Source organism: Diadema antillarum, unplaced genomic scaffold (genome assembly GCF_040938485.1).
Source record: "Diadema antillarum isolate AM-2024a unplaced genomic scaffold, OU_Dant_1.0 seq00000169_RagTag, whole genome shotgun sequence".
In the NCBI taxonomy this organism is placed as follows: domain Eukaryota; kingdom Metazoa; phylum Echinodermata; class Echinoidea; order Diadematoida; family Diadematidae; genus Diadema; species Diadema antillarum.
In genome coordinates, this window is record NW_027271238.1 from 1009532 (window position 1) to 1034698 (window position 25167).

A 25167-nucleotide genomic window follows, 5' to 3' on the forward strand; every position below is an offset into this window, starting at 1 on the left:
CAAGGAGGGATCAAAATCGAAAATAATCTTCAAGTAGAGTATATTATATTCATGATATATAATGATGAATGAAAATTCAATTCATTCAAAGCCGCAGGGCAGTGACGCAATAATGCACTCACGTCATGCTATATCTGCGCGAGATCAAACTGATAAGCTCTCTCGCATCGACCTACCTATTCGCGGTATTCCATTGAACAAAGAAACGAGTTGGTTGCAGTGGACATGGCTGGAAATACGGTCAAGTTTCATCGCTTCACACTAAATGCAAATTTGCAAAGGCAAGGGTATTTCACACAGAGACGAGGAGAACGGAAATGGGTCGCAGTGTACGAGTCCCCCCCCCCCCGCGTTCATTGCCCCTTCCCCCGTTTTTTAAAATATATTTAACATGTCTTCGACCACCATATCTCAAAATTAATCTAGAGTGGAGTGTTACCTAACATGTCCTATAACAGTTCAAGGGAAATGAGAACACGCCTGTTTCGCGCATCTGCGGTGCGAAAGTTTAATTTGGCCGTGCGTTGCATCGCCAACCAGCCTTTTTATTCCCTCTCTCTACCTCTTTTTCTCCCTACCCCCCCCCCCCCCTCTCTCTCTCTTTCTTACTCATAAGGGTACGGCGGAGAAGGAGAAGGTAGCTTCGACACAAGGATTGGCTGCATGGTTTGGAATGTCATAAACGAACTGCACCACGTAATTAAAATGCTATACAGTCATGATAGTGAATGCGTTTTGCGCTTCTTCAATATTTGTTCGAATTATCATTCTTCATTATGATATATATATATATATATATATATATATATATATATATATATATATATTGTGATGATCTTACATTTAACACAATTTTATTTTACAGAAATGTTTGCATGTGATAATGCATATGTGATGAAAAGGGGTTTTCTCCTAATATATTTAGCAAAGCTTATGGAGCAAACAGATTCCGGTTCCTTCGACAATGAGTCTCTTCTCAACTTCTGATGAAGGGAAAGGAAAGGATAAGAGACAAAAGGGGGGGGGGGGGGAGTTGAGGTGCAATAAATAACAATTATGAAAAAGACACCCTTTCCCTGGCAATGCTCTGCCTTGTTCTCACGGTTACTATCACTTCTAGGCGCTGAGCTGGCAAGAAGCAGTGAAATTCTTTCCATAATCTGGTAGCAAAAGTGCAAGAACACCTTCGGCGGCGCCTCGCATAACTGTCCTGATGACTGGTCCAGGGGAAGATTTGTTGTTGTTGTTGGTAGTGGTTGTGATGTTGTGTGTGTGTGTGTGTGTGTGTGTGTGTGTGTGTGTGTGTGTGTGTGTGTGTGTGTGTGTGTGTGTGTGCATGTTTGATTGTTTGTGTGTTTTTTTCTCTCTGTTGTCTTCTCGCAAGGTATTGGAACCCGAAGTAAGGGAGGGGGGCCTGTCAACAATATGACCGTTGCTGAGAAGTGGAAACGTCATCTGACTTTACTAATAACAATGAATAAGTTCCTTTTCTTTCTCTCCTTCCTTTCCCCATCTGTCGAACCCCTACTCGAATACCCCCACCCCCACCCCCGGCCCATTCCAATGCTGTTCATTCAAGGTCGATCGCGCCCGGAATTGCGTAAGATTGCCTTTCAAAAAACTACTCGAGTATCAAAAGAGACCACAATACACAGAAAAGAACGACAATAATAATAAAGAAAAAGAAAAAAACGGTCACATGCACACACAATAGGCAAACCTGGACTCCATTAGTAGGGTTGGGGAGGGAAGGAAGGGAAACTGCACTTTCATCATGTTCATGTTGTTTGCCATCTCTGGTCACGTGACGTGGGACTTGATTCCGTCACTTTCATGACTTTCATTGATACTTGACTCGTTCAATTGAAGCAAGAAAAAAAAAATCGTCCTTCGCCCGTCATGGTATTCGATGTCTGCTGCTCATTGCATTTTTTTTTTCTTTTCGTGGCTGTAACTTAAAGGGATAGTATGGTCTTTGTTGAGATGGGGGATTCAGATATTAACTTTGTGCAAGATTATTAGAAACCACTTATGAAATATTAAAGAACATGCAATTCTACTGGGAATTAAATGTTCATTTGATGAAAATCAGTTTTGAAATGCCTGAGACTTAAAAAAAAAAAAACCCAAAGTGATCTTAATATTTAAAAAAAGGCTGGTCCAACCGTTTTTTAAGACCTCTTTGTTTTGGTAATATCTTAACCATTTCAAAACCGATTTTCATCAAATAAACTTTGAATTTCTCTGAAAATTGAATTCTCTTTCATACTTAATAACAACTTTTTCATTACAAGTTGGGAACCTCAAGCCACATCTCAACCAAAACTATACTAGCCCTTTAAGATCACATTAGACCACCTCCACACTATTACCTCTGCTCTTTTCAGCAGGACTTTCAACCTTTTGAATCCCAGGGCATTACCCTTCCTCATTGCCATTTCATTCTATACAGCCATCTTTAACCCTCTATATGTTTCCACATTGATTTCCTATCCACATAGGTATGTGTGTGATAGTAGAGAGATAAAAGAGGGAACTCTGCAAGTCCTCATTGGTATTGCTATGAACAAAAGAAACTGACGAGTCTTACCAGTTTTAATGGCGGAAAAGGGATCGGAGCGTGGTATCCGACCCCATCTCGGCTCTATCGTTGTGTCGGGGAGTATACTTTTATCGTTATTGATGTGTTCGAACGCCAGCTCGATGATTTCCAGATCTTTTTGAGTTGCATCTTCCAAGATAATTCCTGCATTCAGAGGAAAAGATAAAGAAAAGCACAAAAAGCAATGAATAGATGTAATCATATCACGTGCGATGCAGTGTTGGCAAACGTTCAGTGATGCAAATAGCTCCATGCCACACAAGAGTTCCTGATTTGGAGAAGCAAAACGAACACAAGTTTTTTTTTAAAGTATAATTTATGATGATTACAATTATATTTTTGATTGAAATGAAATAGAATGATATGTGTAAGCCTACTGTGTTATTACTAACGTGAAAAAAAGAACACACTCAAACAAACAGGAATACACCAACTTAAATACAACGGATGATAAAGTATGTCTTGTTGAAGAATTTGCTGTGTCATCTATTTTACTAGCGGTGTCCTTTTTGTGCTATAATCACATAATGATCAGATTATTTTGTAATTCGTTTAAGAAACGCAGCATGGAAGAACGATGCCAAGAAGTTACACCAACAGGGGCGAGCGAATCACCAACTGTGAGGATATGCTCTGCATTATGTTCAGCATTTATCTTAAGTTTTTAATTTTCTGTGATGCAGGTTTACACGGCCAGAAGGTCATCGGCATGGGCGTTTTCATTTCCCCTTCTTTTGTCTGCTCTCATCCCCCTATGTCGTTCTGGGCACTAAACCTTTTTCTCCATAGTTTCACTCCCTGTCCTTCCTCTGTCTTTTTCCCTCTCTTCCTCTCTACATCTTTTCCTCCTCCGTTTCCCTCCTCGCAGCTCTTATGTACCTTGATGTACATCGATATGTCACCTGACCGAATCCATTAATGTATTTGTAGCCGAAACTCGATGTTGACACACGTGTCGCTCCTATCGGTGCGTGATACATCATAGGAGCGTGCATGCAGCGACTCTTCCGATCTCGGTGCTTCCCTATCTTCTGCGGATGCAGCCAAACGTTTTTAAGTCGTTAAAATCGCTATTCAACCCTCTTTGAAGAGAGAGAAAAAGATGGTTCCCTCACGCACGGGAAGAATTAATGCAATTGTTACTGTTTTTCCTGCTGTCGCGAAAACTTTAAATTGGTGAAAGACAACTGGAATAAAAGAAGAAAGTAAGCATCTTAAAGTGTTGCAGACGGGAGATAAAAACTTCCCAAGGCTTTCGTACATTAATGGTAGATCTGGCTCCTGTAAGCAAGCAATTTGATTTTTTTTTTTTGGGGGGGGGGCTGTTAATGTTCGCCTGTGTGACAGTGTGCATGTACATAGATGTATGCACAGATATATGAATTCTAACTTAACATGGCATTTTCAATTGGCGTCTGAAAGCATTTGTGCCTGAAAACAGACGATAGACGATATGCTGTACGACATACCGGAAGTCGGGCGGGCACCCGACTACATCCCCCCGAAAGGTGTACTCAGCCTTTCCCATGAAGATTAGTGTACTGCTTCATCGTCACCAGAATTTTTTTTTCTTCTGATACTGGTAAAACGATTTAAGTACTTACAAAGTACTATAGACATGGCTGACGTCACTGAAAGTGCTGGTGTTTAACTGTAATGACCCCAACAAATTGGACAGACCAAACATGTGATAGCAGACACGGCTTTGTCTCAAAATCCCTCATCACTTTCTTCACGGCATACCACTAACTTTCCACATTGAAGACTAAGCGATGCCCTGAAAAAAAAGAAAACCCCTTCCTTTTCTGTATTACCACATTTCATGCTTGAACTATATGTGTCACGTGCTCTAACCAAGGTAGGTGAGGTCCTTTAGGATTCGGAGGGTTAATCGCGCGCCATCGCCTTTTTCTTTTCCAGTTTAAGAGTCAAAGCCCGTCGTAAAAAGTTACTTAAAGTCGTCTGCTCCATCGCCATCTGGTCATATCAAGCAGACTCTCAGATGGGTGACGCCAAGGCCTACATGGACACTCCGGAAGGGATAGAGAGAGAGAGAGAAAGAGAGAGAGAGAGAGAGAGAGAGAGAGAGAGAGAGAGAGGGGGGGGGGGGAGGGGAAGAGGGCTGGAGGCAGCGAAGCCTTGAACTCTCATAGAATATGGGACCTGATCCCACCCTAGCTATTGAATCACCCCGAAATTTTGGGGCAACTTTATGCCGCAAAGGGTAAAGATGGCCAGAGGGCGGTTTTGTTGTTGTTGTTGTTTTTAGATCATTAGAAGACTCGGTTTGTTTGTTTCTTTTTGTGCCCAATCCGGGAGTAGAGCTTTGGTATAAAGTAAAATGTTTGTATTAGCAGATTTTTTTTTTTTTTTTTTTTTTGGTCTGTAAAATTACATAAGTACAACGAAAAGGTGTAGTTTTTTGTACTTCAAGCATAACTGTCTTTCTCCCTCCGTTTCGGTAATTCTTACGTAGTTAAAATTACTTTTAATGCTAAGAATATATATATATATATATATATATATATATATATATATATATATATATATATATATATTTGTGTGGGTGTGTTTTGTGTGTGTGCGATTCCACTTGACGTTTGTGTGTTCTAGTATAGCTTCAAGCAGTATACCGTGAACTAGATGCCACTTTATCCGTCCATTTGCTTCCCCGCAAAAAGTGAGATGCTACACACGACGCCGTCCCTAAAGAAATGTCATGAATATCTTACATACACTATGCGAAGTACACTTTCACAGCACATCCGCCATAAATCATGCCTCGAATGGCTCTGTGGATCCACGTCACCTTTCCACTTTTTAACGTACTATGTGTGGTGTTCTAGTCAATGACTACGCCAACTGAGGCGCCAACACAAGACACAAATCACGAACAAGTGAAAAGAAGAACCGCGAAACTAGGGTGCCGCTTTTACGGGGAACGCGACAGTCTCTTCACCACGGCTTGCCTACCAAATATCATGAATATCTTATACACACTGGGAAGCTTGCACTTTCATAACACTATCACAATAAATCATGTCAAGAAAAGGCTCAACGAAGTCATATCACTTTCCGAATTACAGAACCAGGAGAAAGAGAGAGAGAGAAAGAAAGAAAGGGGGAGGGGTGGGAGAAAGGGGCTTGGTACAATGTACCGCAAACTATTGACTAACCAGCCGTCCCGCCTGCGTGACGTCACTTCAAACTCCCACACTCTTCACGTCTGATAAAATATCCGCCGGTCATTTCGTTGGCCTGTTCAGTTAGGATTTTTACCCTCGCGCGTCGCCGTGAAATCGGATACGGGATGGCACTCGACGCGGCGTGACCTCCCGGGCCCTCTGCTGGCTTTAATGATTTCAGGGACAGCCTCCTGTCCACCTTCATTTCCTGACCGGATTTGACAGTTTTTGTTTTTGTTTAACCTATGACATTACATCCGGGAAGCATTAGCAAAACCTATACGAAAATCCCTCTAGGGGTAAGCGTGTTTGGGGGTAAATATGCATGTATTCATAGCAATGGGCATCATGACAAGGCATTAACGAAAAAAACAAAAATGCTCCTCCGGGAAAGTAAGTACCAAAGTTTTTGATTTTTTTTTCTCGATAATTCGATGGTATGGAAAGTCATTAGGTTCTCACAGAACTGGAATTCGTGGATATAGGACCTATATGTAGAGAAAGGATACAAAAGATCGCAAACATGACTGTGAATCTATTCTGTTTGAAAGTGAGACGATAAGCTAATGAAATTTTAAAAAAGGAAAAAAAAACGTGAATTGAGAAAAAAGTGAAAATTGTCGATTTTTATTACCCAAACAAAAAGAGTGAAAAAAAGAAGAAGATCGTTAAACTCTCATGAACCAGGTAGACATTTTTTTCAAAGTCAGAACGTGCCAAGTGTACTATAACAAGCAAGACATTTGAAACTGAGTAAAAATCGTACATCCATACAAGAGAGTGGCCGCCTGAAGCGAAGTTATCAAATAGAGGTGAAAGAAATCAAATCAAGCCACGGATTTCTCCTTCTGTGGTTTCCGTTCTTTTCCCGGGGTATGTCATCTATTACATAAATCACATGGAGACATGTTGTCATGAAGCTACCTCGGTCTTTCCCCTCGACACACCGAACGCCCCCGCGGGGCCTGGAGGCATCGATTGTACCCCGTCCAACCTCTGGCCTTTATCCGCTGTGCATCAGGAGCCAACGCAGGGGGTCTCATCTGCTCCGGAGCACGATTCGGTGAAATTCTAGCCAGCTTTCGTCGGGGCCGCAACCGGTGGGTGCCATGGAGGATTTTTCCTTCTTTTTTTAAACAAAATGTTTCCCCTGTTCTACTGCAAAGCACTGGCGTTTTGTTCGTCACGAAATTCCACCATATAAGACCTATTATCTACATGGATCGAACTGAAGATATACCAAGTTTATGTCTTGTGAGAAAATCTGTGCGCGGAAGAAAGTATAGTGTACATTATCCTTATAATGATTCTACACCTCTCCCTGCGGGGCCCAGATGTGACAACAGTAGTCCGTGCGCCTGCTTTCATGATTAGGATGAAAGAAGGGAACTGGGCAGACGACCGGAAGCTAGGTTTCAAAAACAGGAACGAAAATTATGTTTTGTAGACAAACCTCACTCAAACAAGTGAAATGAAAGATGATACGATCACAGTCTACAAGATTTCGCTCTTATTATTTTTTTTTTTATTATTGTGTTGACACAATATCCTCCTCAGAGTAGAAAACACTTGTCGTGTGATATATGACGATGCCTAGAAGCGCCAAAAAATCGTATATCAAATCACTCTTCAGTCAGCGGACAACAAGTGGATTATTTTCACTTCAATCAGTAAAACAACAACCAGGCAAATCAAGTTGTATTTGGAGAAGCTAATGTGATACGAGGTATATTGTTGACGGTGCTACTATTGTAATTGTCATGATAACAATGAAGGATTCATTTTCATTGCCAAATAATGAAAAAAAAAAAACACAGTCAAAGCGATTTTAATGTGAAATAAAAGATAAAGGCCCTAAAAGAGGGATTTGGCTTTAACAGTGTCATGTCCTTATCCGAATGAAAATAAAACAGCTGAGAATAAAGCCATACAATCTATTAAGAATAAACATTGGTTGTTTGGTTACAAAACATTGATAATGTTCCTGTGTGGTAATATTTTAGTTCTGCATCATGTTGTGGGGAAGTTTGAATTTAGGCGTCTTTATTGTTTTTATTTTCCAATCGTATACACAATGTCATAAATCATACACTCTTACTAGCCACGTTCACGTTCACTATAGTTCACGTGATAAAAGTTTTCGGTGTTAGTCTGTTAGTACTTTCTTATCGAAGAGTTGATGTGTTCACTGTCTCAACACAATATCCTTTGATAGCCTTGTTACCATTTTCCAAAGAAACTTGGTAAAACTTACTTACTCAGAGAACAGATATTTCTTACACCCAAAACAGCTAGGTAACAAGCAACTGTACATTTCTTTTTTGGGGTGAATTAATCATTACTGAACAGACGGAAAATGGCAGTTACGCTTCATATACCACATTGCTATGCACACTGTTAGTATTGAGCTCCTTGCTGCATAGGTTTCCAAACCTTCTCTTTGCAGTAACAAGTGTAGAATGTCACGTGGCCGGAAATCTGATTTGAAGGAACATGCCGTGGATCAGGCGATACGTATCGCATTTAAAATCAGCCATGCAAATTTAAATCTACCGCGTGCGTATAAACCGCCCGAGTGCACGGCCAGGTTAATGCATCGCCAATGGAGCACGGGGGACGAAATCTCTTCAAGCGCACTCACACGAAAGTAGGGCGCGGTAGTTCGAGCGTGAGATTCCTGCGTTCTACGCCGAACAGCGAACTCCATAATCCGGGCGTTGAACGGCCGACCGCGCAATAACCAGGACTGCCGTTTTTGAGCGGAAAACAAAACATTCCTAACTCTGTGAACCTCGCGTAATCTAAGGGTGAGGGGGAATATTTTCAGAAAAGTGCAGGGATAGACTAACCTTGAGGAAAAATTACTTCATATTTAGAAAAGAGAAATTGTAACATTTACAAAGCCATCGATGTGAAAGAACTTTTATAGATTACCAAAATTATGTGAACGTACCACACCCTTATGGATGTGTGTACGGCAATTATTCATAGTCATGCGGCGTATTGGATAAGTTTATGCAATTTACGCTGCATGACCCTTATGGGTCATCTACGTTTTTTAAAGAAGAGAAATTCATGAAGAATAAGCATTTTTTCCCACACATTTGATTATAGGACACGTTAGTAAGTTTCACTTAATATATAAATCAAAATTTGACTCATCTAGTTGATTCATTAAAAAACGGTTCTTGGTTTGGAGTGTGTCATATAGATACAGAAAAACAGTGCGTCACAAAGAAAAAGCAAAACAGTGTGTCCGGTCTCCCATATCCGTCCATGACAACCATTCATGAAGATTGATGACGTTGACTTCATTTCGTGATAAACACAAACACAAACAACAGCAGCAACAACAACAACAAAAATAGCGTTCCACACGGACAAGGAACGTTGGGTGATTTGCCAATTTCCCCTTCGCACAATGGACTCGTGCCTGGTGATTTATTAAAGGCACGTTGTCAGGACTCTGTCGTTGATATTTCGCAGTGGACAACAAGCGGGTATAAAGTGTTTATGCGTGTGCTTCCCGGTGTATGTATGTAGTGTGTGTGTGTGTGTGTGTGTGTGTGTGTGTGTGTGTGTGTGTGTGTGAGTGTGTCTGTTTAATAGTTTGTGTTCCTTGCTAATGAATTTCAAACGTGTATTTGATAGAACAGGAAGTAGTGAATCTTTATGTCTTCCATTTTCATCGAAAGAGAGACATTTTCAAAAAGCTATAGCGATATGCATTTATGGGTGCAACAACGTGTGTGTTTCTCTTGTAAGATTCGCCCACAACTAGTACATATATGAGGATATGCTTTTTATCTAGCATTTATTTTGATTCTTGCTTCTGTACGAATATCAGCTGTAATGATACAGATAAAGCTAGCCCATCACAAGTCGTGTGAAGGTTCCTACTGAACAAGTGCTGAAGATGAAAATAAACAACATCTTTTGTTTTCACTGGTGGTCGTATAGGAGCGGTGCATTAATACCTGGAAGATGAGAAGATATTTCTGAAATTGAGACGGGGATTTTGTTTCCTCAACTCATGGCTTTTTTGACAAACAACACGTTCATTATCGGTTTTTTTTTTTTTAAACCGGGATTTTTTGCTACTGTTTTCCAATTCCATCTCCATTCTGCATCACTCTCTGGATCTGACTCTGTACATCTAGGTCTCACCTAATCCCTGTATTTACTGTGGAATTAACTACCCCAAGCTTTACGCACCCAGAAATCCTTCAACATCTTCGAAAAGCATCTAAAAAGTCACTTGTTTAATTAATAATTCTATGTACATATTGTAAATTTGAAGCTGTACATGGAAAATGCGCTATCTTTATGAATATGTCACCATTATCAACACTATTTATCTCTCCATTTCATGATGAGGCAGATGCATTCCTATAACCTCTCGCATGTAAAGTACTGTATACATACTGATTCACTTTTTCATGTGACAACATTGTGTCAACTTTGCACAGCACGCTCCTACCAGAAGCGTATCCATCTAGATCAGACTAACATCATGCCAGTCCTGTTGGAGCAAGGTGGATAGATTATGCGATTTCCCCTCCCTACTCCTCCAGCACCTATGCCTTGTTGAGAGTTTTATGAGTGAAGCTGCGGAGCGGCTTTCCTAGGGCCATTCCAAATAATATATCAGTACACACATCGCTGGAGGACGGAGGAAGATGAGGAGAAGAAAAGGTAGGGGTGGGGTGGGGTTTGGGGATTTGCCGCCTCCAAACTTTGACTATAACACCTATACAGCGGAGACATCCCCGTACCATCACCCCATCCCCTCTCATCCACCTTCTCCCTCTCAACATCCCCTCCCCCACCATCCCCAACTCATCGGCAGCTTTGGCGTCATATCTTATCCCGAGGGGGATGGCATGTTCCGTTTCCGTTTGCAGGTGCATAATGAGGTAAATACAGCATTTTTTCTTCTCTCCTCAAAGGAAAAGTAATTTTCTTTGGCAAGGAGAGTCCCGTCACGTTTGTGGCATCGGTTTACTAATGGGTCCACCGTACATGCAAACTAAATCTTAATGTATTGAGCCATGACTCGTAAGCACACTCGAAATCCACATGCAAGTTGATTCGAATGGCATTGGGCTTCGATTGTTCCAGAAATTATACCGAATTCACATATTTTCTTTCGGTAGGACTGAAAGCGTACTTAAAATCTTTTTTTTTCAACCTGGAAAATGATAATATATTTCGAAATTAAAAATAACATATGTATTTTTGAATACATTTTGAGCACTTTGATAGTCTAGCATAATCAGACGCAACATACATGTTTTCATATCAGCTGTAAAATCATGACAAATGCCTCCATGTGAAGGCTCGTGTCTCCTGTGAACTCCTGTAAAAACAATTTGTCCGAATCAATCTATTATTCCACTGAAGATGAAACATGTCTCGCCTTCACGCCTTGTCACCTCATATACTCCAGCACTGGGTTATATCTCTGCCAGACCTGATGCGAGTTCACGCAGCGGGCTGTGGACGAACGTGTGTTGAACGTCCTGAGGCGCCATTATGGTACTATCTACCGTAGATATGAACATAGCTATGACAACAGGCGGTGGGCGTTAGGGGATTGTCTTTTAACAGTAGTTTAGATTAACTTCTTTGTCAGTTAGAATTGATATGATAAACAGACCAAGCTTTATCATTGAGGAACTCAATCGGTCTAGATAGGAAACTCACATTCTGTAAATATTGTCTACCTTACAGAGCATATGGACATGGCAATATTGTAATTATACTGCATTAAACTATTTCTTAGACATTATTGAAGGCAGTCGGTCAAGATTCATAATCAAATCTGTCACTTGTGTCACTTGTGTGTCATCTTTGTAATTAGGAGTAAATATATATATATATATATATATATATATATATATATATACATATGTGTGTGTGTGTGTGTATACATGTATGTATATTATTTGCATACGTATATGTTTCATACTTTATGTTTAATTTCATTCCTTTATTTAAGCACGGCGCATACTTCAGTACGGGGACTGTTCTTCCCCGGGTCCGTGCGGATGAAATACAGCGTAAATGTAACAGAAATGATAATGAAACTTCTACATAGAAGACAAAAGATGACAAAGAAATGTATTATATATATATATATATATATATATATATATATATGTATATATATATGTATATATATATATATATGTGTGTGTGTGTGTGTGTGTATGTTGCAAGAGTACCCAAAGATAATTCAAATATTGCAAAATGGCCTATATGATATTTTTATGTTTAAATGGTGAAAGAAGCCTTTCCTTATTTGATTTATTTTGCTTGCAATTGAAAATTAAGCACATACAAACACAAAAATAAGTGGATCAATTATGATATTAATTAAGTGATCAATTTGAATAAAACTTAGGAAGCTAGACTATTCAATGAAGTATTGATACGAATGTTCACAAACGGATGCGTGAACTCCTATGTCTCCGCATCCCTCTTTTTCTCGTACTGAGCAGATTTCCAACACAAATTCAATGTATCATTAAAAAAAAAATTTCCACTCATCCAACATAAAAATTGTTCCTACACCTATGGCCACTGTATACATAATTAAAGTCCCTCCACGCCAAAAATAGCAAATTGCTCAGTGATAAACCAATTTCCCGTTCACACAGTGGGCTGGTGAGAATTGATTTAAAGGGGCAGTTCAAAAACCACTCACAGCTTTGCCGTATGCAAACATGAATACATCTTTGGATTGTTCAATTTTTGTTGACAACAATGCGTACACAATTATCATCATTATTATCTATCTGCTTAGACTTAATAAGCTCACAACTGCATTATCATGTATATAATGTGCACACAAAAACACAATCAATGTATTTACATAATGTTCTGTCTTTATATGCTGGGTCAGTAAGGCTATGATTATGTTATACAGGAAAATTGCAGAGTCCGTTTTCTATTTGTGTTGTAATATGCTTACTTTTTTATTAGGATCCCTTTGTTTTACTTTGCTTTTGGATATCTCAGCCATTTAAAAACTGATTTTCATCAAATAAACTTCTAATAGCTCATAGAATCGTATGATTAATATTTCATATGAGTGGTTTCTAATTATCTCAAAAAAATTCAACCCTGAATCCTCATGTCAACCGGAAGTGTACCATCCCTGTAACGTCGAAGATAACTCTAAAGAACTCTGTGCTGAGAGAGGAGAAAGCAGTGGTGATAATAATGTAATGATGACAGCTCGCTGGTCCGCGGTATTGCGGGCTTCAGCGCTTTCAAATTGTGTGTAAACAATGATATTATACACATAACTCTTTCCCACTCCTGAAATTGTAGAAAGTGTGCTGGAAGATAAAGCAAGCGGTGTTAACAAGTTGTGAATATCAATATTTCCGTTGTTGATTTGGACGATTAGTTAGGGAACAGATCTTCTAGCTGTAACGATAAAAATAGACGCATTTCAAGTGTGTTCCTAATCAAAGCTGAAGATTCTATTCGAAGGTTAGTTTGTTAATGTTTGCGTATTCTTTTACGCCGCTCCAACCGATAGGATGTTACCCTGTTTTTGTAGTGTTATGTAAATGTCGTGTAACTCTTCCCAAACTCCGCGGAGATTTTAACTCAAATGACGGGAAAATAACCACGAGTAATTCGAATCCACCTCCAAGCACGAATAGGTCGGTAAGGTCATCAAGACCAGCGTACGCCATCCCATCTGGGAAGATACTACGGCCTTATCGGAAAGACTCCTGTAATGACAAGTACTCTCGGGGAATTAAATGTTCCATTTTGCGTTATTAGCAGTGGATCTGACAATTTGCAAAGAGGATAAACACACACAAGGACAAAAAGTTTGTGTGCCCCCTGCGACCTTCTGTCCCGGGATATTTCGATGAGAACATCCTGAAAGCATAATCAGCCCAATCAAAACAGCCCTGCTGAAAGAAAAAAAAACAACAACTTTTGAAGAAATCTGATAGATAGATGAAGCATAAGCTGGGATCTATTGCAATTTGATGCAAATGAAATCAAGAACAAAAATGGTTATGTGCGAGATGTCTTTATGAGTAGGCCTACGTGGTCAAATGATTCAAATTTTTATAGATTGCATAGAAGTCTCTTTTACTGCCATTATCGTAAAATGGACGCTATGAATGACAGTTGGTCAAAGGAGCTTATAAATTTAGCTAACTTGTAGGATTTATGAAAATAACATTCGTCATTGTTCATTTGCCGAATATTCCATTTGTAATGACGTCACTATCTAAAATCTGTATAAAGATCCACCAACAACTCACGCACCTCCTTTAAGAGGGTCAAACCTGTTAAACACATTATTGAAATCACTTTGACCCTTTTTCCACCTTCAGAAGAAAAAAAAACTAAATAGAGGAAAAAGAAGGTGCAAAGCGAAATTTGCTGTCGATTTCTAGATGATAACGCGATGTTCCTTCGCAGAAGAGTCGATAGTCATATCAGCCAGACTTCAAGTCTAGTTGTATTTTGCATACTGCACTTTTTACTTCGATTGAACCGGGATACGCATCTTTGCGCCGCGCTTTTTTTTTTCTCCTCTTTTTGTCTTCCCTGGAAAATCTCTGGCCCGACATCTGTCGCAATCACTCCGCTTTGCGTATCCATTTAAGGCTGAAGAAGGAACCTAGCGGGGAAATTAGATCGACACCCGTCTTGTTGACTCGAGCAGAAACGCTCCCAACCGAGTCCGAAATCCAACGATTAACCTTTGGACCTTGCCAATCGTCCCATCCTATCCCCCCATCCCCCGGCAACAACAACTTTTTAGTGTGATTGAACACAAAACTGGAGCGAAAGTGATTACTTTACATTAGAGTGCCTCAAAATGTGTCAACTTGATCCCAAGAATTATGATTTCTAGAGATTTTACACTTTCTATTCCGAGAAAAAAACATTTTAAAAGAAGGTTGCTTACACTTTGATCAAAGCACAGAGAATGCCAAAAGACTCCCATTCTCCTCTACACCATACCCACTGATTTTATGAGTATGTTTACCAGATTTGTTGTTTAATATTCTGGACAAAAATATTCTAGTCCACACAAACAAATAAATTAAAAAAACAACAACAAACAAATCAACATACCAGTAATAAGGGAAGATAGACTGAGTTAAGGACAGGGTGAACCTTTAGCAAGGTTAAAAGGGGTTAAAACCGTTGTGTCTGCCATCGTGAAAACAGACAAACAAGTGAAAGTACAATTTGAATGGCACAGTTTTCTTCATTAGCGTCATTTCCGTGCATTAAGGAGTGCAGAGTTTTGTTTTTATGCGTTTGTCTTGACCTTTTAACATACTGACTTCCAAATTAACCAGGTCATTGAAGAACCGCCGTCAAATCAGGGTGAGATAATGTGAAATGCCTGCATGGGGCATCCACCAGTCTTCATGCTGTAATGAATTTCACGATATGTAAATGCAATTTCGTCTCCTGATAATGAAATAGTATATAACGTCATTCACCTTAGTTAAGTCCCCACTCAGGCTTTCTTCGTCAGAGCCAGATGAAAGTCATCGAGGCTTGGCTCGCGAGATTATGAACTGAGTCTGATTTGATGATTATTAAAAAGACTAGCTCTCAACCATAAAAAACCCTACTCCATGGCATGCGGTGATGGTGACGACAGTAATGGCCGAAGGTTGGGACACCGCGAACCGGAAATATCAAACAGCGCTGCATGATTAGGTGCTAGTAGACAAATTCGGTCCAGTGATTTGTGAGAAGGAGAAAAAAAAATAAAATAAGGATAGGTTTGAGCGATGTTTATTAAGTCAATTCCGCCTTGGATTGAATATAAGGGAAAACGAAAGCGTCTTGCTTGGGTAGAAGGGAAAAGCGGTGTCTGCGTTTAGTTTACGGGTCGAGAACAAATAATTGTTGTTCAGACCACCTGATGTTTCTTGTTGTTGTTGTTGTTGTTGTTGTTGTTGTATTTGTACTTTTGTGATCTAGCTCCGATATAGCATTGCGTCACGGTCATTGATCACAATGCTGTAGTTTTCGCTGTTTTATTGAAGCAAGGAGTACTTGCCTTGACGAATCTATTGAACTAGCGCCATCGATATCCGGCATCTTCAAAGTAAAATAAAAAGATGTGTTGGTGTTCATGCTGGTTGGGAAAAAAAAAACTTACTCAGCCGTTTATATTTCTGCTCATAAGAGACTTAATTACTTTTGTTATTGTTAGATAGGAAAAGAAACAAAATTCGTTTTGATGAATGAACAGAACCTTTCAAAATATCAACGCAGTCAAGGTGTAGATTTTGTTTTGATCGCTCACATCTTGTGAGTCACTGAAAGTGAGCGGGATGAACATGACATCCATCACTCGACAAATTCCACTCGTGCTGGCTCGGAGCTGATTGATCGGAGCTCATTGTGACGTAGATACTGCCGTAAGAGATTGTCCTTGTGTGTTGGCCCACTTTTGTTCCAACCATATTGCCATGCAGTGCCTCATTTGCCAAGTTAACCAATAGAAGACTTAAACTAAGGACAAATATCCCTGTCATTGTCACTGGTTTGTTTTTGCTTTTTGTTTTTCTCACCACATACATGTATGCGCAAAGTATGTATGAGTTTCACTGGGAAATGTCAGAGCGGCTGGTTGCGTGGGTGAATAGTATTGGGAATGTACAAAAAACCACTGCGCATGCGCAACGGACAAGTAAATGATTTGACTAAAATTAGCTTCAGTTAACTAAAACTCCCAATGCTTGTTCCCTCAACGCAGTCGGTAAGTTCTACTATTCCTGTTTAGAAATATGCACAATCTCTTGAAATAAAAGTTAACTTTGCGCGATCTGTCTTGTTTGTGTTCTCTGCATGCCAGTGATCGCAGAAAGTGAGTGGGGGAAATGTTGCGCAACACCCACAGTTTTAGTGTGATTGAAGAATTCAAACGTAAAATATTGAATCCTGTGTAACTGTATTTAAACGAATCTAAACTGTTTAGAAGAGAAATAGAATCAAACTACGGGCATGAAGCTGATTGCAAAAATCATCAGGTGCCGTTAATAAGAGAAGTATCGCATAACTATATCTTGTTGGATAAGAATGTATTTCCTTATTTAATTGAAATAGTGGGTAAAAAGAAGATGGCAACTGACCATTATGTCAGCGAAACATAAGCGAAACTTATCTTTTCACAAGAACGTTTTGTTGGCAATGTTAGCATCGCGTTCCAAGTACACTGTGTACATCAATACACCTCACCTGAAAGTTGTGTTACACATTGAAAGGTGGTTAATCTCCACTAAAACCGTGAAGGGATGTGTTACATCACTTGGTACCGTTACTTCTTCAGGTTCATCTTTTCAGATAACTGTCTCACATTCTCAATATTGGAAGCTCTCGGAATGCAAATAGCCATGACCTGCGGTGTCTTAGGGGTTAAGACATTAAAGTTGGGTAAAAAGTATAATGGTCACAATCGTACCGCAGGGCGGCGGGGGGGGGGGGGGATAGTGAGAGACAGTTTCCGGAAAACGTGATGTTTCAACGATCCTTCCGCGCTGATTGCCAGGGATTTCCAGTCGGCAAGACATCATAACAGCTCTACCTGATCTATGGCAGACAAAGACTCCTTGAAAAGACGTACTACGTGCTGTAAAGTGGTACCTTAACATCCAAATGTCTTCCCTCTCTTTCGCCACTTTTTCATATTTTATAATTCGTAATATCTTTGGGATGGAGAGGTGACTGATGAGAGAGAGAGAGAGAGAGAGAGAGAGAGAGAGAGAGAGAGAGAGAGAGAGAGAGAGCGGTTCATTTTCTTAGGATATTACACCAGAATCAATGCTGATAAACACAAAGGACAAGCTCGGCTTTTTTTTTTGTACGGTGTTCTACGAGAGCCAAGAATCTTTGTGGAAAGCAGTTCATGTGATCTTGCCTTTTTTTATCCAGAAATAATAACTTAACTAAAATAAAAAATAAATTTCGTTTGAGAATTACATCGATCCGTCTCTTTGTTAAGTTTTGACAGCCTTGCAGGGCACTGATGAGCGACATTTTCAGGTGCACTAATCTGATGAATTTCAAACTATCAGCGATCCTGTAGTTTTTCGTGGGTCCTAACGATGGATTTGAAGGGATTTGAAAACTACTCACTGAATCAAAATTTCCATCCATGTCGAAATCCAACAATGTCTAAGGACAGTTTAAGCAGCTTTTGAAAGTGCCCTTTTTCCCAAGTTGGCGTCGAGCTGACTGTTGATTCCAGACTTTCACCAAGTGGTAAAGAGTCGTGGGTGCTCTTTGCATTGATTAGGATCGTAAGGGTACGGTTGCCATGGCAATTATCAAAATCAGCAACATCTGGTTTCGACATTTAATCGGTCAAAAGCGTCGGGGTTTCGCCGATTGTTTGCCAACGCTGTTATGCACAGTCATGTCTCTACAAAGAGCGTCTTGTTTTTGCTAAGAAGTACTCAGAATGATAATAAAAATGTTATTTGACTATTCATGAGGTCGAGTGCTCTTCATCATTCCAGCTTTGGGAACTCGATGCACTATCCTCGTAGCTATCGCAGTCGACCTCGTCAAAATAGAAAATGAACGGCACTAACTTACATCAGACGGTGATGCGATGTCACGCGGTCACCTTTGCAAATCAATACTCATACACACAAGGTGTGTCGTTATGTCGCAATGGTCAGTAAGTTTCAATTGGTAGTAAGCATCACCCATAAGATTGTTTTACAAACCGTGTATTAAATATCGTGGCGTAGACCCTGAACAGAATTTGGAGATCAATATCCATCTATGTTACACACACACACACACACACACACACACACACACACACACACACACATTCAAACGCACACACACACATGTATATATATAATATAGTATAATATAATATAATATATATATATATATATTCATATATATATATATATATATATATATATATATATTATCGATGGAGACATAAGTGCACACAATACTTTTCATGAAATTAATGAGGTAGTCATGTGTATAAGATATGCACACACACACATCTCTCTCTCTCTCTCTCTCTCTCTCTCCCATATGTTTCCCCCTTTTCTCTCTCAGGTCTTGGCGGTGCCTCTGCAACATGGACGGGCAAAATCTGTACAAATTATTATGAATCGCGAAGGTATGATCGTAATTATAGTCGAAAGGATCCCACGGGGCGTCGTCTTATTAAAATACCGAAGCCTCCCACGTGACAATCAGATTAGTCTCGTCTCAGACCAGCATTGGATGATTCTTGAGTTCGCATAGTCTTATCGGCAATATTGGAAAACACGTCATGAAAGGATTTTATTTTTCATCAAAAGAAAAAAACAAACAACAGAACGAAAACGGAAGAGAAAGAAGAATCGAGATGAACGCAGTTTGTGGAGTGGTATTGAAAGATTATAGCGATTGTATACGAACGTCGAAAAAGGAATACATATATGGAAGGAATATGTATACATATGATGGTTTTATAGACGTGAATAGCGTCCTTGAAGTTAAAGCAAGCATCACTACACGACCCGTGGCATAATCCTAAAAATTTCGATTTTCGACATTGATTTGACAATGAGACTGGTCGGCAGATACTATCGTGCGGACGCAGTACTGCGTACTGCGTAATCGTTTACGAAATATAATTAGTAGCCATTTAATTTTATTCTCACTTGTTTGTCCTTTTTGTTTGCTTGTTTGTCTGTCTGTCTGCCTTTCTCCCTCTGTCTGTATCTTTATTTTTCTGTGTTTGTTAAGATCGTCTGTTTCAGAATTACATGATCTGAAATATTTCCTACCAGATTTTGACATTTTACATCCATGATTGATGATGTCAAGGGTATAATCCCTTTAAATGAATAAGCATTTCTATCATCAAACATGACATGAGTTTCTAATTCTCGATACAGTTGGAAAGAACTCTTGGGAGTGATAACAGACCACTTTTCTATATACGCTGAGACAATTTCACCATTCGGAAGTACTTTATTAAGGGAGAGGCAGAGTTATCAAAAGTAAGAACAGCTTTCTGGCCTGTAGTCATGGTTACGATGATGATGTAGCTCAGCATTGCAGATAAGGTATAATGGCAAGCCGCCGTGTAATGAAAACGAAACAGTCAGTCGCGACACTTAAAAACATACATTGAGCGGAAAGCTGATTGATGAGCACGGCATGATGAGACGGTGCATGGCGCCGCAGCGTGATGAAAGCTAGCAATCATTTTGTAACTACAGGTATCACCTGTAAGCACCGGAGACGAAACTCTGAGATGGAGTTTCTGCATTGGAATTTCATGACATGGCTCTGATGAGCCTTCAATTTCCCAGTTTTGTGTTCAGGGACACCGTATCAGTTTATACCACGATGAAAAAATCTCCAGTTGTAGTGTTGGCTGAGGTGGTGTCTGAGGTGGTGATGATGATGCCTTTATAACAACATTTGATGTTGAAACAACAGAATGATATCGAAGACGATGATTTGATTATGATAATAATTATGATGATATTCATGGTGTGGAAGACGTAATGGGGGATCATCTGACGGAGACTAGGATTACGCTGATGATGATGTCATAATGATAAAAGGATTTACGATGTCATACTTTCGCTTTCGACCGTGAAGATATTTATAACATTACAAATTCAAACTCACAAGAAAGTATCGTTGATTTTTTACGCAGATACTACACCAGGAATCGATGAAGCAAAGTCTACTCAATCATGTTGGTTGATACCGCTGACGTCAGATGTTTCCTGACATGCACAATAAATAATATTGATAGTAGAGGAAAACTGAAATCACCAAAATGATGTCAAAGAATGAATTGAAAAGTTACCTTTTTCTTTCACTTTACTTCACTTCTACCCTCTTGTTCTTGTTCTTCTTTTTTTTTTTAAGTCTGACTTTTTCAAAAGTCTGACTTGGTACTATAGTTTATTGTATGATGACCTATGTCATCCCTTTGTGAATTGTATTGTGAACTATGTTATATTTCGTCTTTTTTAACTGTATATACTGTAAATTTGGAAAGAAATAAAGGAGAGTCCTATGCTCTCGGGCAATCAAGATGTAGATGTCTTGGTCATACTGTTAGTGAAGCTAGAAATAGTTAAAGAAACATTTTCGTTAATCAAGTCTTTAAAATAATAAGTACACAATCACTGTAAAAGGGAAGCAGGTCGGACTTTTCTTTGGGCTAAAGGTACTGATATTTGCCAATGAAATCAAATATATGAAATTTACAACTATAGGCTTATGCAAAGCCCAGTGCTTGGTCAAAGGACCACTTGTGAGTAGGAACCGAAGTAGCAACAAAGAGTAAGTAATATCACGCGCTCTCTTTCTCTAGCTTAATTTCAGCCGTCAGAGGAAGTTACCTTTGGTGATATCCTGGCGTTGGCATTTCGTTGGCATTTCGTTCCTGGCGATAATTGTCGTCGTGAAGGGCTGGTTGTCGCCACTTGGGTGCCGACATGTGTGCCGAGCAGCCTAATGGCCGAGTCGTGTCTTGATTATTAAAAAGTCTGTGATAAATTCGAGTGTTCAATCATGGTCAGTCTTGATTGACATACATAGATCCCCGTTTACGATGACAAGTTATCTTGTTCTGGGGGGTCTATAGAAATTTCGTTACGCTCAGTGGCAGATCAACGCAGTTGAATAATATGCAGTGACAAGATTAGTGACTCAGGCTCTCAGAAATGCAGTTATGTCAACATACTTCATGACCATTTTGTTTCAGTTCACAAATATATGCGAAAATCTAGAGAAAGCATACGGAAATATATGCAGCTAATGTTTGATTTAATGCAAAAGTGTTGAAATTTATTTCAGACAAAAATCCTAGACTCTATAGTCGGAAAGACTTGTTTGAGAATAATGTGGTTATGTCCTTATAACAATGGCCCAAGCAACAAACATACAGTATCCATATCTTGTTTCTATCCTTTTTATCCTCAGTAGGAGACGGAGGTCAGAGTTGAGTGAGAGTGGCTCTGACGTCACATGTGATACTGCAACAATTTCAATCAGAGCTAAGTTCGTCATTCCGTCTCGAACAAATAAAGGTCGTAAAAGCAGGAGAATTCTATGATGAGTGAAAGAGGCAAACTAGACAAAGCTTTAGATATACCAAAAGACTTCAAACGAAAGTTAGGACGATAAGACGATGCCCGATCAGGGTGGCATCATTGGACCTCATCAGAGACAGCGAGGAGGGAGATATAACTTTACAGTCATGTTATTGCCGTAGTCCTCTTTCCAGGAGCCAAACTCCGAGCTTGAGGTGCCTGCGTTACGAGGCTGCTTCCCCTTGCAGAGACCATGGGAGAGTACAATAGTGAACTGAGTCTATTTGTATAAACTATTTAGGTCCTAGCCTTGTTTTGAAGGACAGCATGGGTTTCGTCAGTCGACAGGAAGAAGAAAGTATTTTTCTACTACATATTTTCTGCTATATTCCATCTTTTTCTTTCGAAACAATACTAAATGACTAATGTCTTTGAGAGAACGTACGTATTGTCGGTGACCGGGCTCTTGTAAGCGATTACAACTAATCACGTTGCAATGGATATCAAAGGTGATGTTGATGTATTACCGAAACCTGAGGCAGCTTATGACAATTTCGGCGTCGCATAATTAGAAAGTAGAGACGATTTTGAAATAGATACAATTTCAAATCATGTTTCTCCCGTGGCCAAAGTATATAAAGATGTCAGATATCAGAAAGGGGAAAAAACTCATGCGCACACAGAAACGCAATTCGAGTCGGACAGATACGCAGAAATGAGGCTACATAATAATATGGTACAGCTCTTGGACGACGATAGGAAATACGTGCGGAAAAAAAAAAAGCAGTGAAAAAAAATCCCAAACAATCAGTCTCACAAGGGAGTTGGGGAAAAAGGACAAGTGCAAATGATCTAGCCTGTCATTCAATGAAATGTAGACCACGGTGAACCCGTTTACAGATCTCATGAGATTAGCTCTATCGACGAAAGTAGGACGATAGCGCGTCATTGATCAGAGTTTGGGAGAATTAATACAGGCAGCTGCGTTCAACATGATCGGCATATGGTATGATCAACAGCCGAGAAAAATTTATCGTGGAGGGAAAAATACATTTGAAAAAAATAGAAACATGTAACAACCCTCTAATCTGTCTACGTCTGAGCACCCATTACTAACATGTAAGGATTTTGTCATGAAAATATGGTCACCACTTATTCACCATTCTTTTATTACTAAAGCAATTAAGCGTCGTTGAATTTTGCCTGGTCTAGATAATCTCTGTCTCCAATATTTGATACCAGATTAAGCACTTCCAAGAATCTTCGCGATGGGTCGATACATTTTGCCCATTACCTTTTGTATGCCATAACCACAGTGTAACAGATTTTGTTTTCCACGCTCATCTTATGAACGTTGAACGCTGAATGTTGCAATTCTTTCAGTGGTACATTACCAAACACGTACCGCAGTTTTTGTACAGTACGCATTGAATATTCACTGAAGGTGCAGATACAAGGAAACTAGAATTTCGAGTTTTGTTTGATTTGTCTGTTCCTTCTTTTGTGTGTGTGGGGAAGTGCACGCGTCACGAGTTCGACACCCACGAGTTTTACAGCTCACGAGTCAAACAGCTCACGAGTCATACAGCCCCTGAGTTCGACACTAAGCAAACAAGGCCCACGAGACCGACACATTAAGCCCCGTGCAGTAATGTCGAACTCATGGGCCTCATGACTCGTGGGCTGTATGACTCATGGGCCATTTTTCAATGTCGAACTCGTGGCTGTCGGTCTCATGGGATGACTGAGGGTCGATATCTTATGGTAGATGGCAGCGTCATAGTATCTGTCTACATTTTTTTCTTTCTTTCTTTCCCTTTCTGTCTCTCTATTTTTCCCATCTCTCTTTTTTTTCTCTCTTACTCTCTGTCTTCTGAGTATACTGGTAAAAATAGTACTGGTTTGAAATTTTATTGTGAGCGTGGAACTGTGGAATGGTGAGGTGGTTTTTGATACATAGAACGCCTCTGTAAGTCATTATCAAAACATGTGCGCAGATCAAGTTTACGATCATTTGATTTCTCGGGTTACGATCATTTGGTTTCTCGGGTTCGAATCCCGATGGAATCCAATTTTCTTTGCTCAATTTTCCACTAATAAATGATATTCATTCTGGTCATTTGTTTTCTGTTTGCGTTTGTAACATACTCAAAAGCTGCATCACTTCGGTGATCCCTCGCATTTATCCCCGAGTTGAATTATCCTTCGGGTTTATGCCAGGTTCAAGTGTGTACGTGTGTTCACACACAAACACAATGCTATAGCTTCTGACCATTCGAGCATTGAGAACTTAGGGTTTCTGGGACGAACACTGAACTAGGGCTTTCTATAGCTCAGTCGGTAGAGCACCGGGCTAGCATTCCGAGGTCTCGGGTTCGAATCCCGATGCATTTTCTTTGCTCAATTTTCCACTAATAAATCATTTGATTTTGTTACCATTGCCTTGCGTTTACCGCTCTATAATATCATGAACAAATTTTAAAGAAATATTTCAGTTGAAAATGACGTTAATCTTATGCGCAAGCTATTCTAATTCCGCTAGAACGATACCGTCATGCACTGATCATCTGTGGTTGGGAATGAATTCATTAAACGTCGTGATTCTTCAATTTGATCAATCATCACAGCAGATCGCTCAATGAGGAAATAACGATGCACCCACCTCAAGTCCAATATTGCTCTCGGCATTACAATTAAAACTTGCCGTTTCATTCAATCACCAAAACGTGTCCTGTAGCGGTTACTGACCTTAAACAAGGCATCTAATATTTTCGGAAATCACACAAACTAACCAAAAACAACAACAACATCAACAACAAACCAAACAAAGCAACATAGAAATATATGGTGTAAAAAAACACATCCTAATGGGGAATGTTTCGACAAGAATAACAAGCATGTCGTCAAAATAAGAGATAACACAAGACACGGAGTGACTGTCGTTAATGCGCAGCCCCTTAAAGCGATGTCCGAGCCTTGCCAATTTGAAGACGAGGACCCAACCCGGGGCAAAGTTTCCTCAGCTGATCCCCCTTCAATCAACAGTGTGATATTGGAGAGGCCGATGTTCCCAGCGAGTACGGTGAATGCTTTCTTCTTGGCTATCACTTTTTTATTCTTTCATCCGTTTTTTTTTTTACGGTGGAGACAAGATGTGATATGCGTCGCATCGATTTCATTTCTAAACAAACAAGTAAACATACATTTGTGAGGATTTTGGGAAGGACTTATCTTAAAATGGTGCGCACGCTTTGTTCTCAGTCCCATGGACGTGATTTGAGATAGA

At 39.8% G+C, this 25167-nt stretch overlaps 1 protein-coding gene across 1 annotated transcript in view; it reads right to left on the reverse strand.

The window, feature by feature from the left end:
* The window catches only part of LOC139728196 (glutamate receptor ionotropic, kainate 1-like), a 136824-nt gene that overhangs the window by 56225 nt on the left and 55432 nt on the right, over window positions 1-25167 (reverse strand). The window contains exon 2 of the mRNA XM_071639158.1: window positions 2591-2746. Within this exon, the coding sequence (XP_071495259.1) occupies window positions 2591-2746 (156 nt within the window). The remainder of the gene's footprint in view (window positions 1-2590; window positions 2747-25167) is intronic.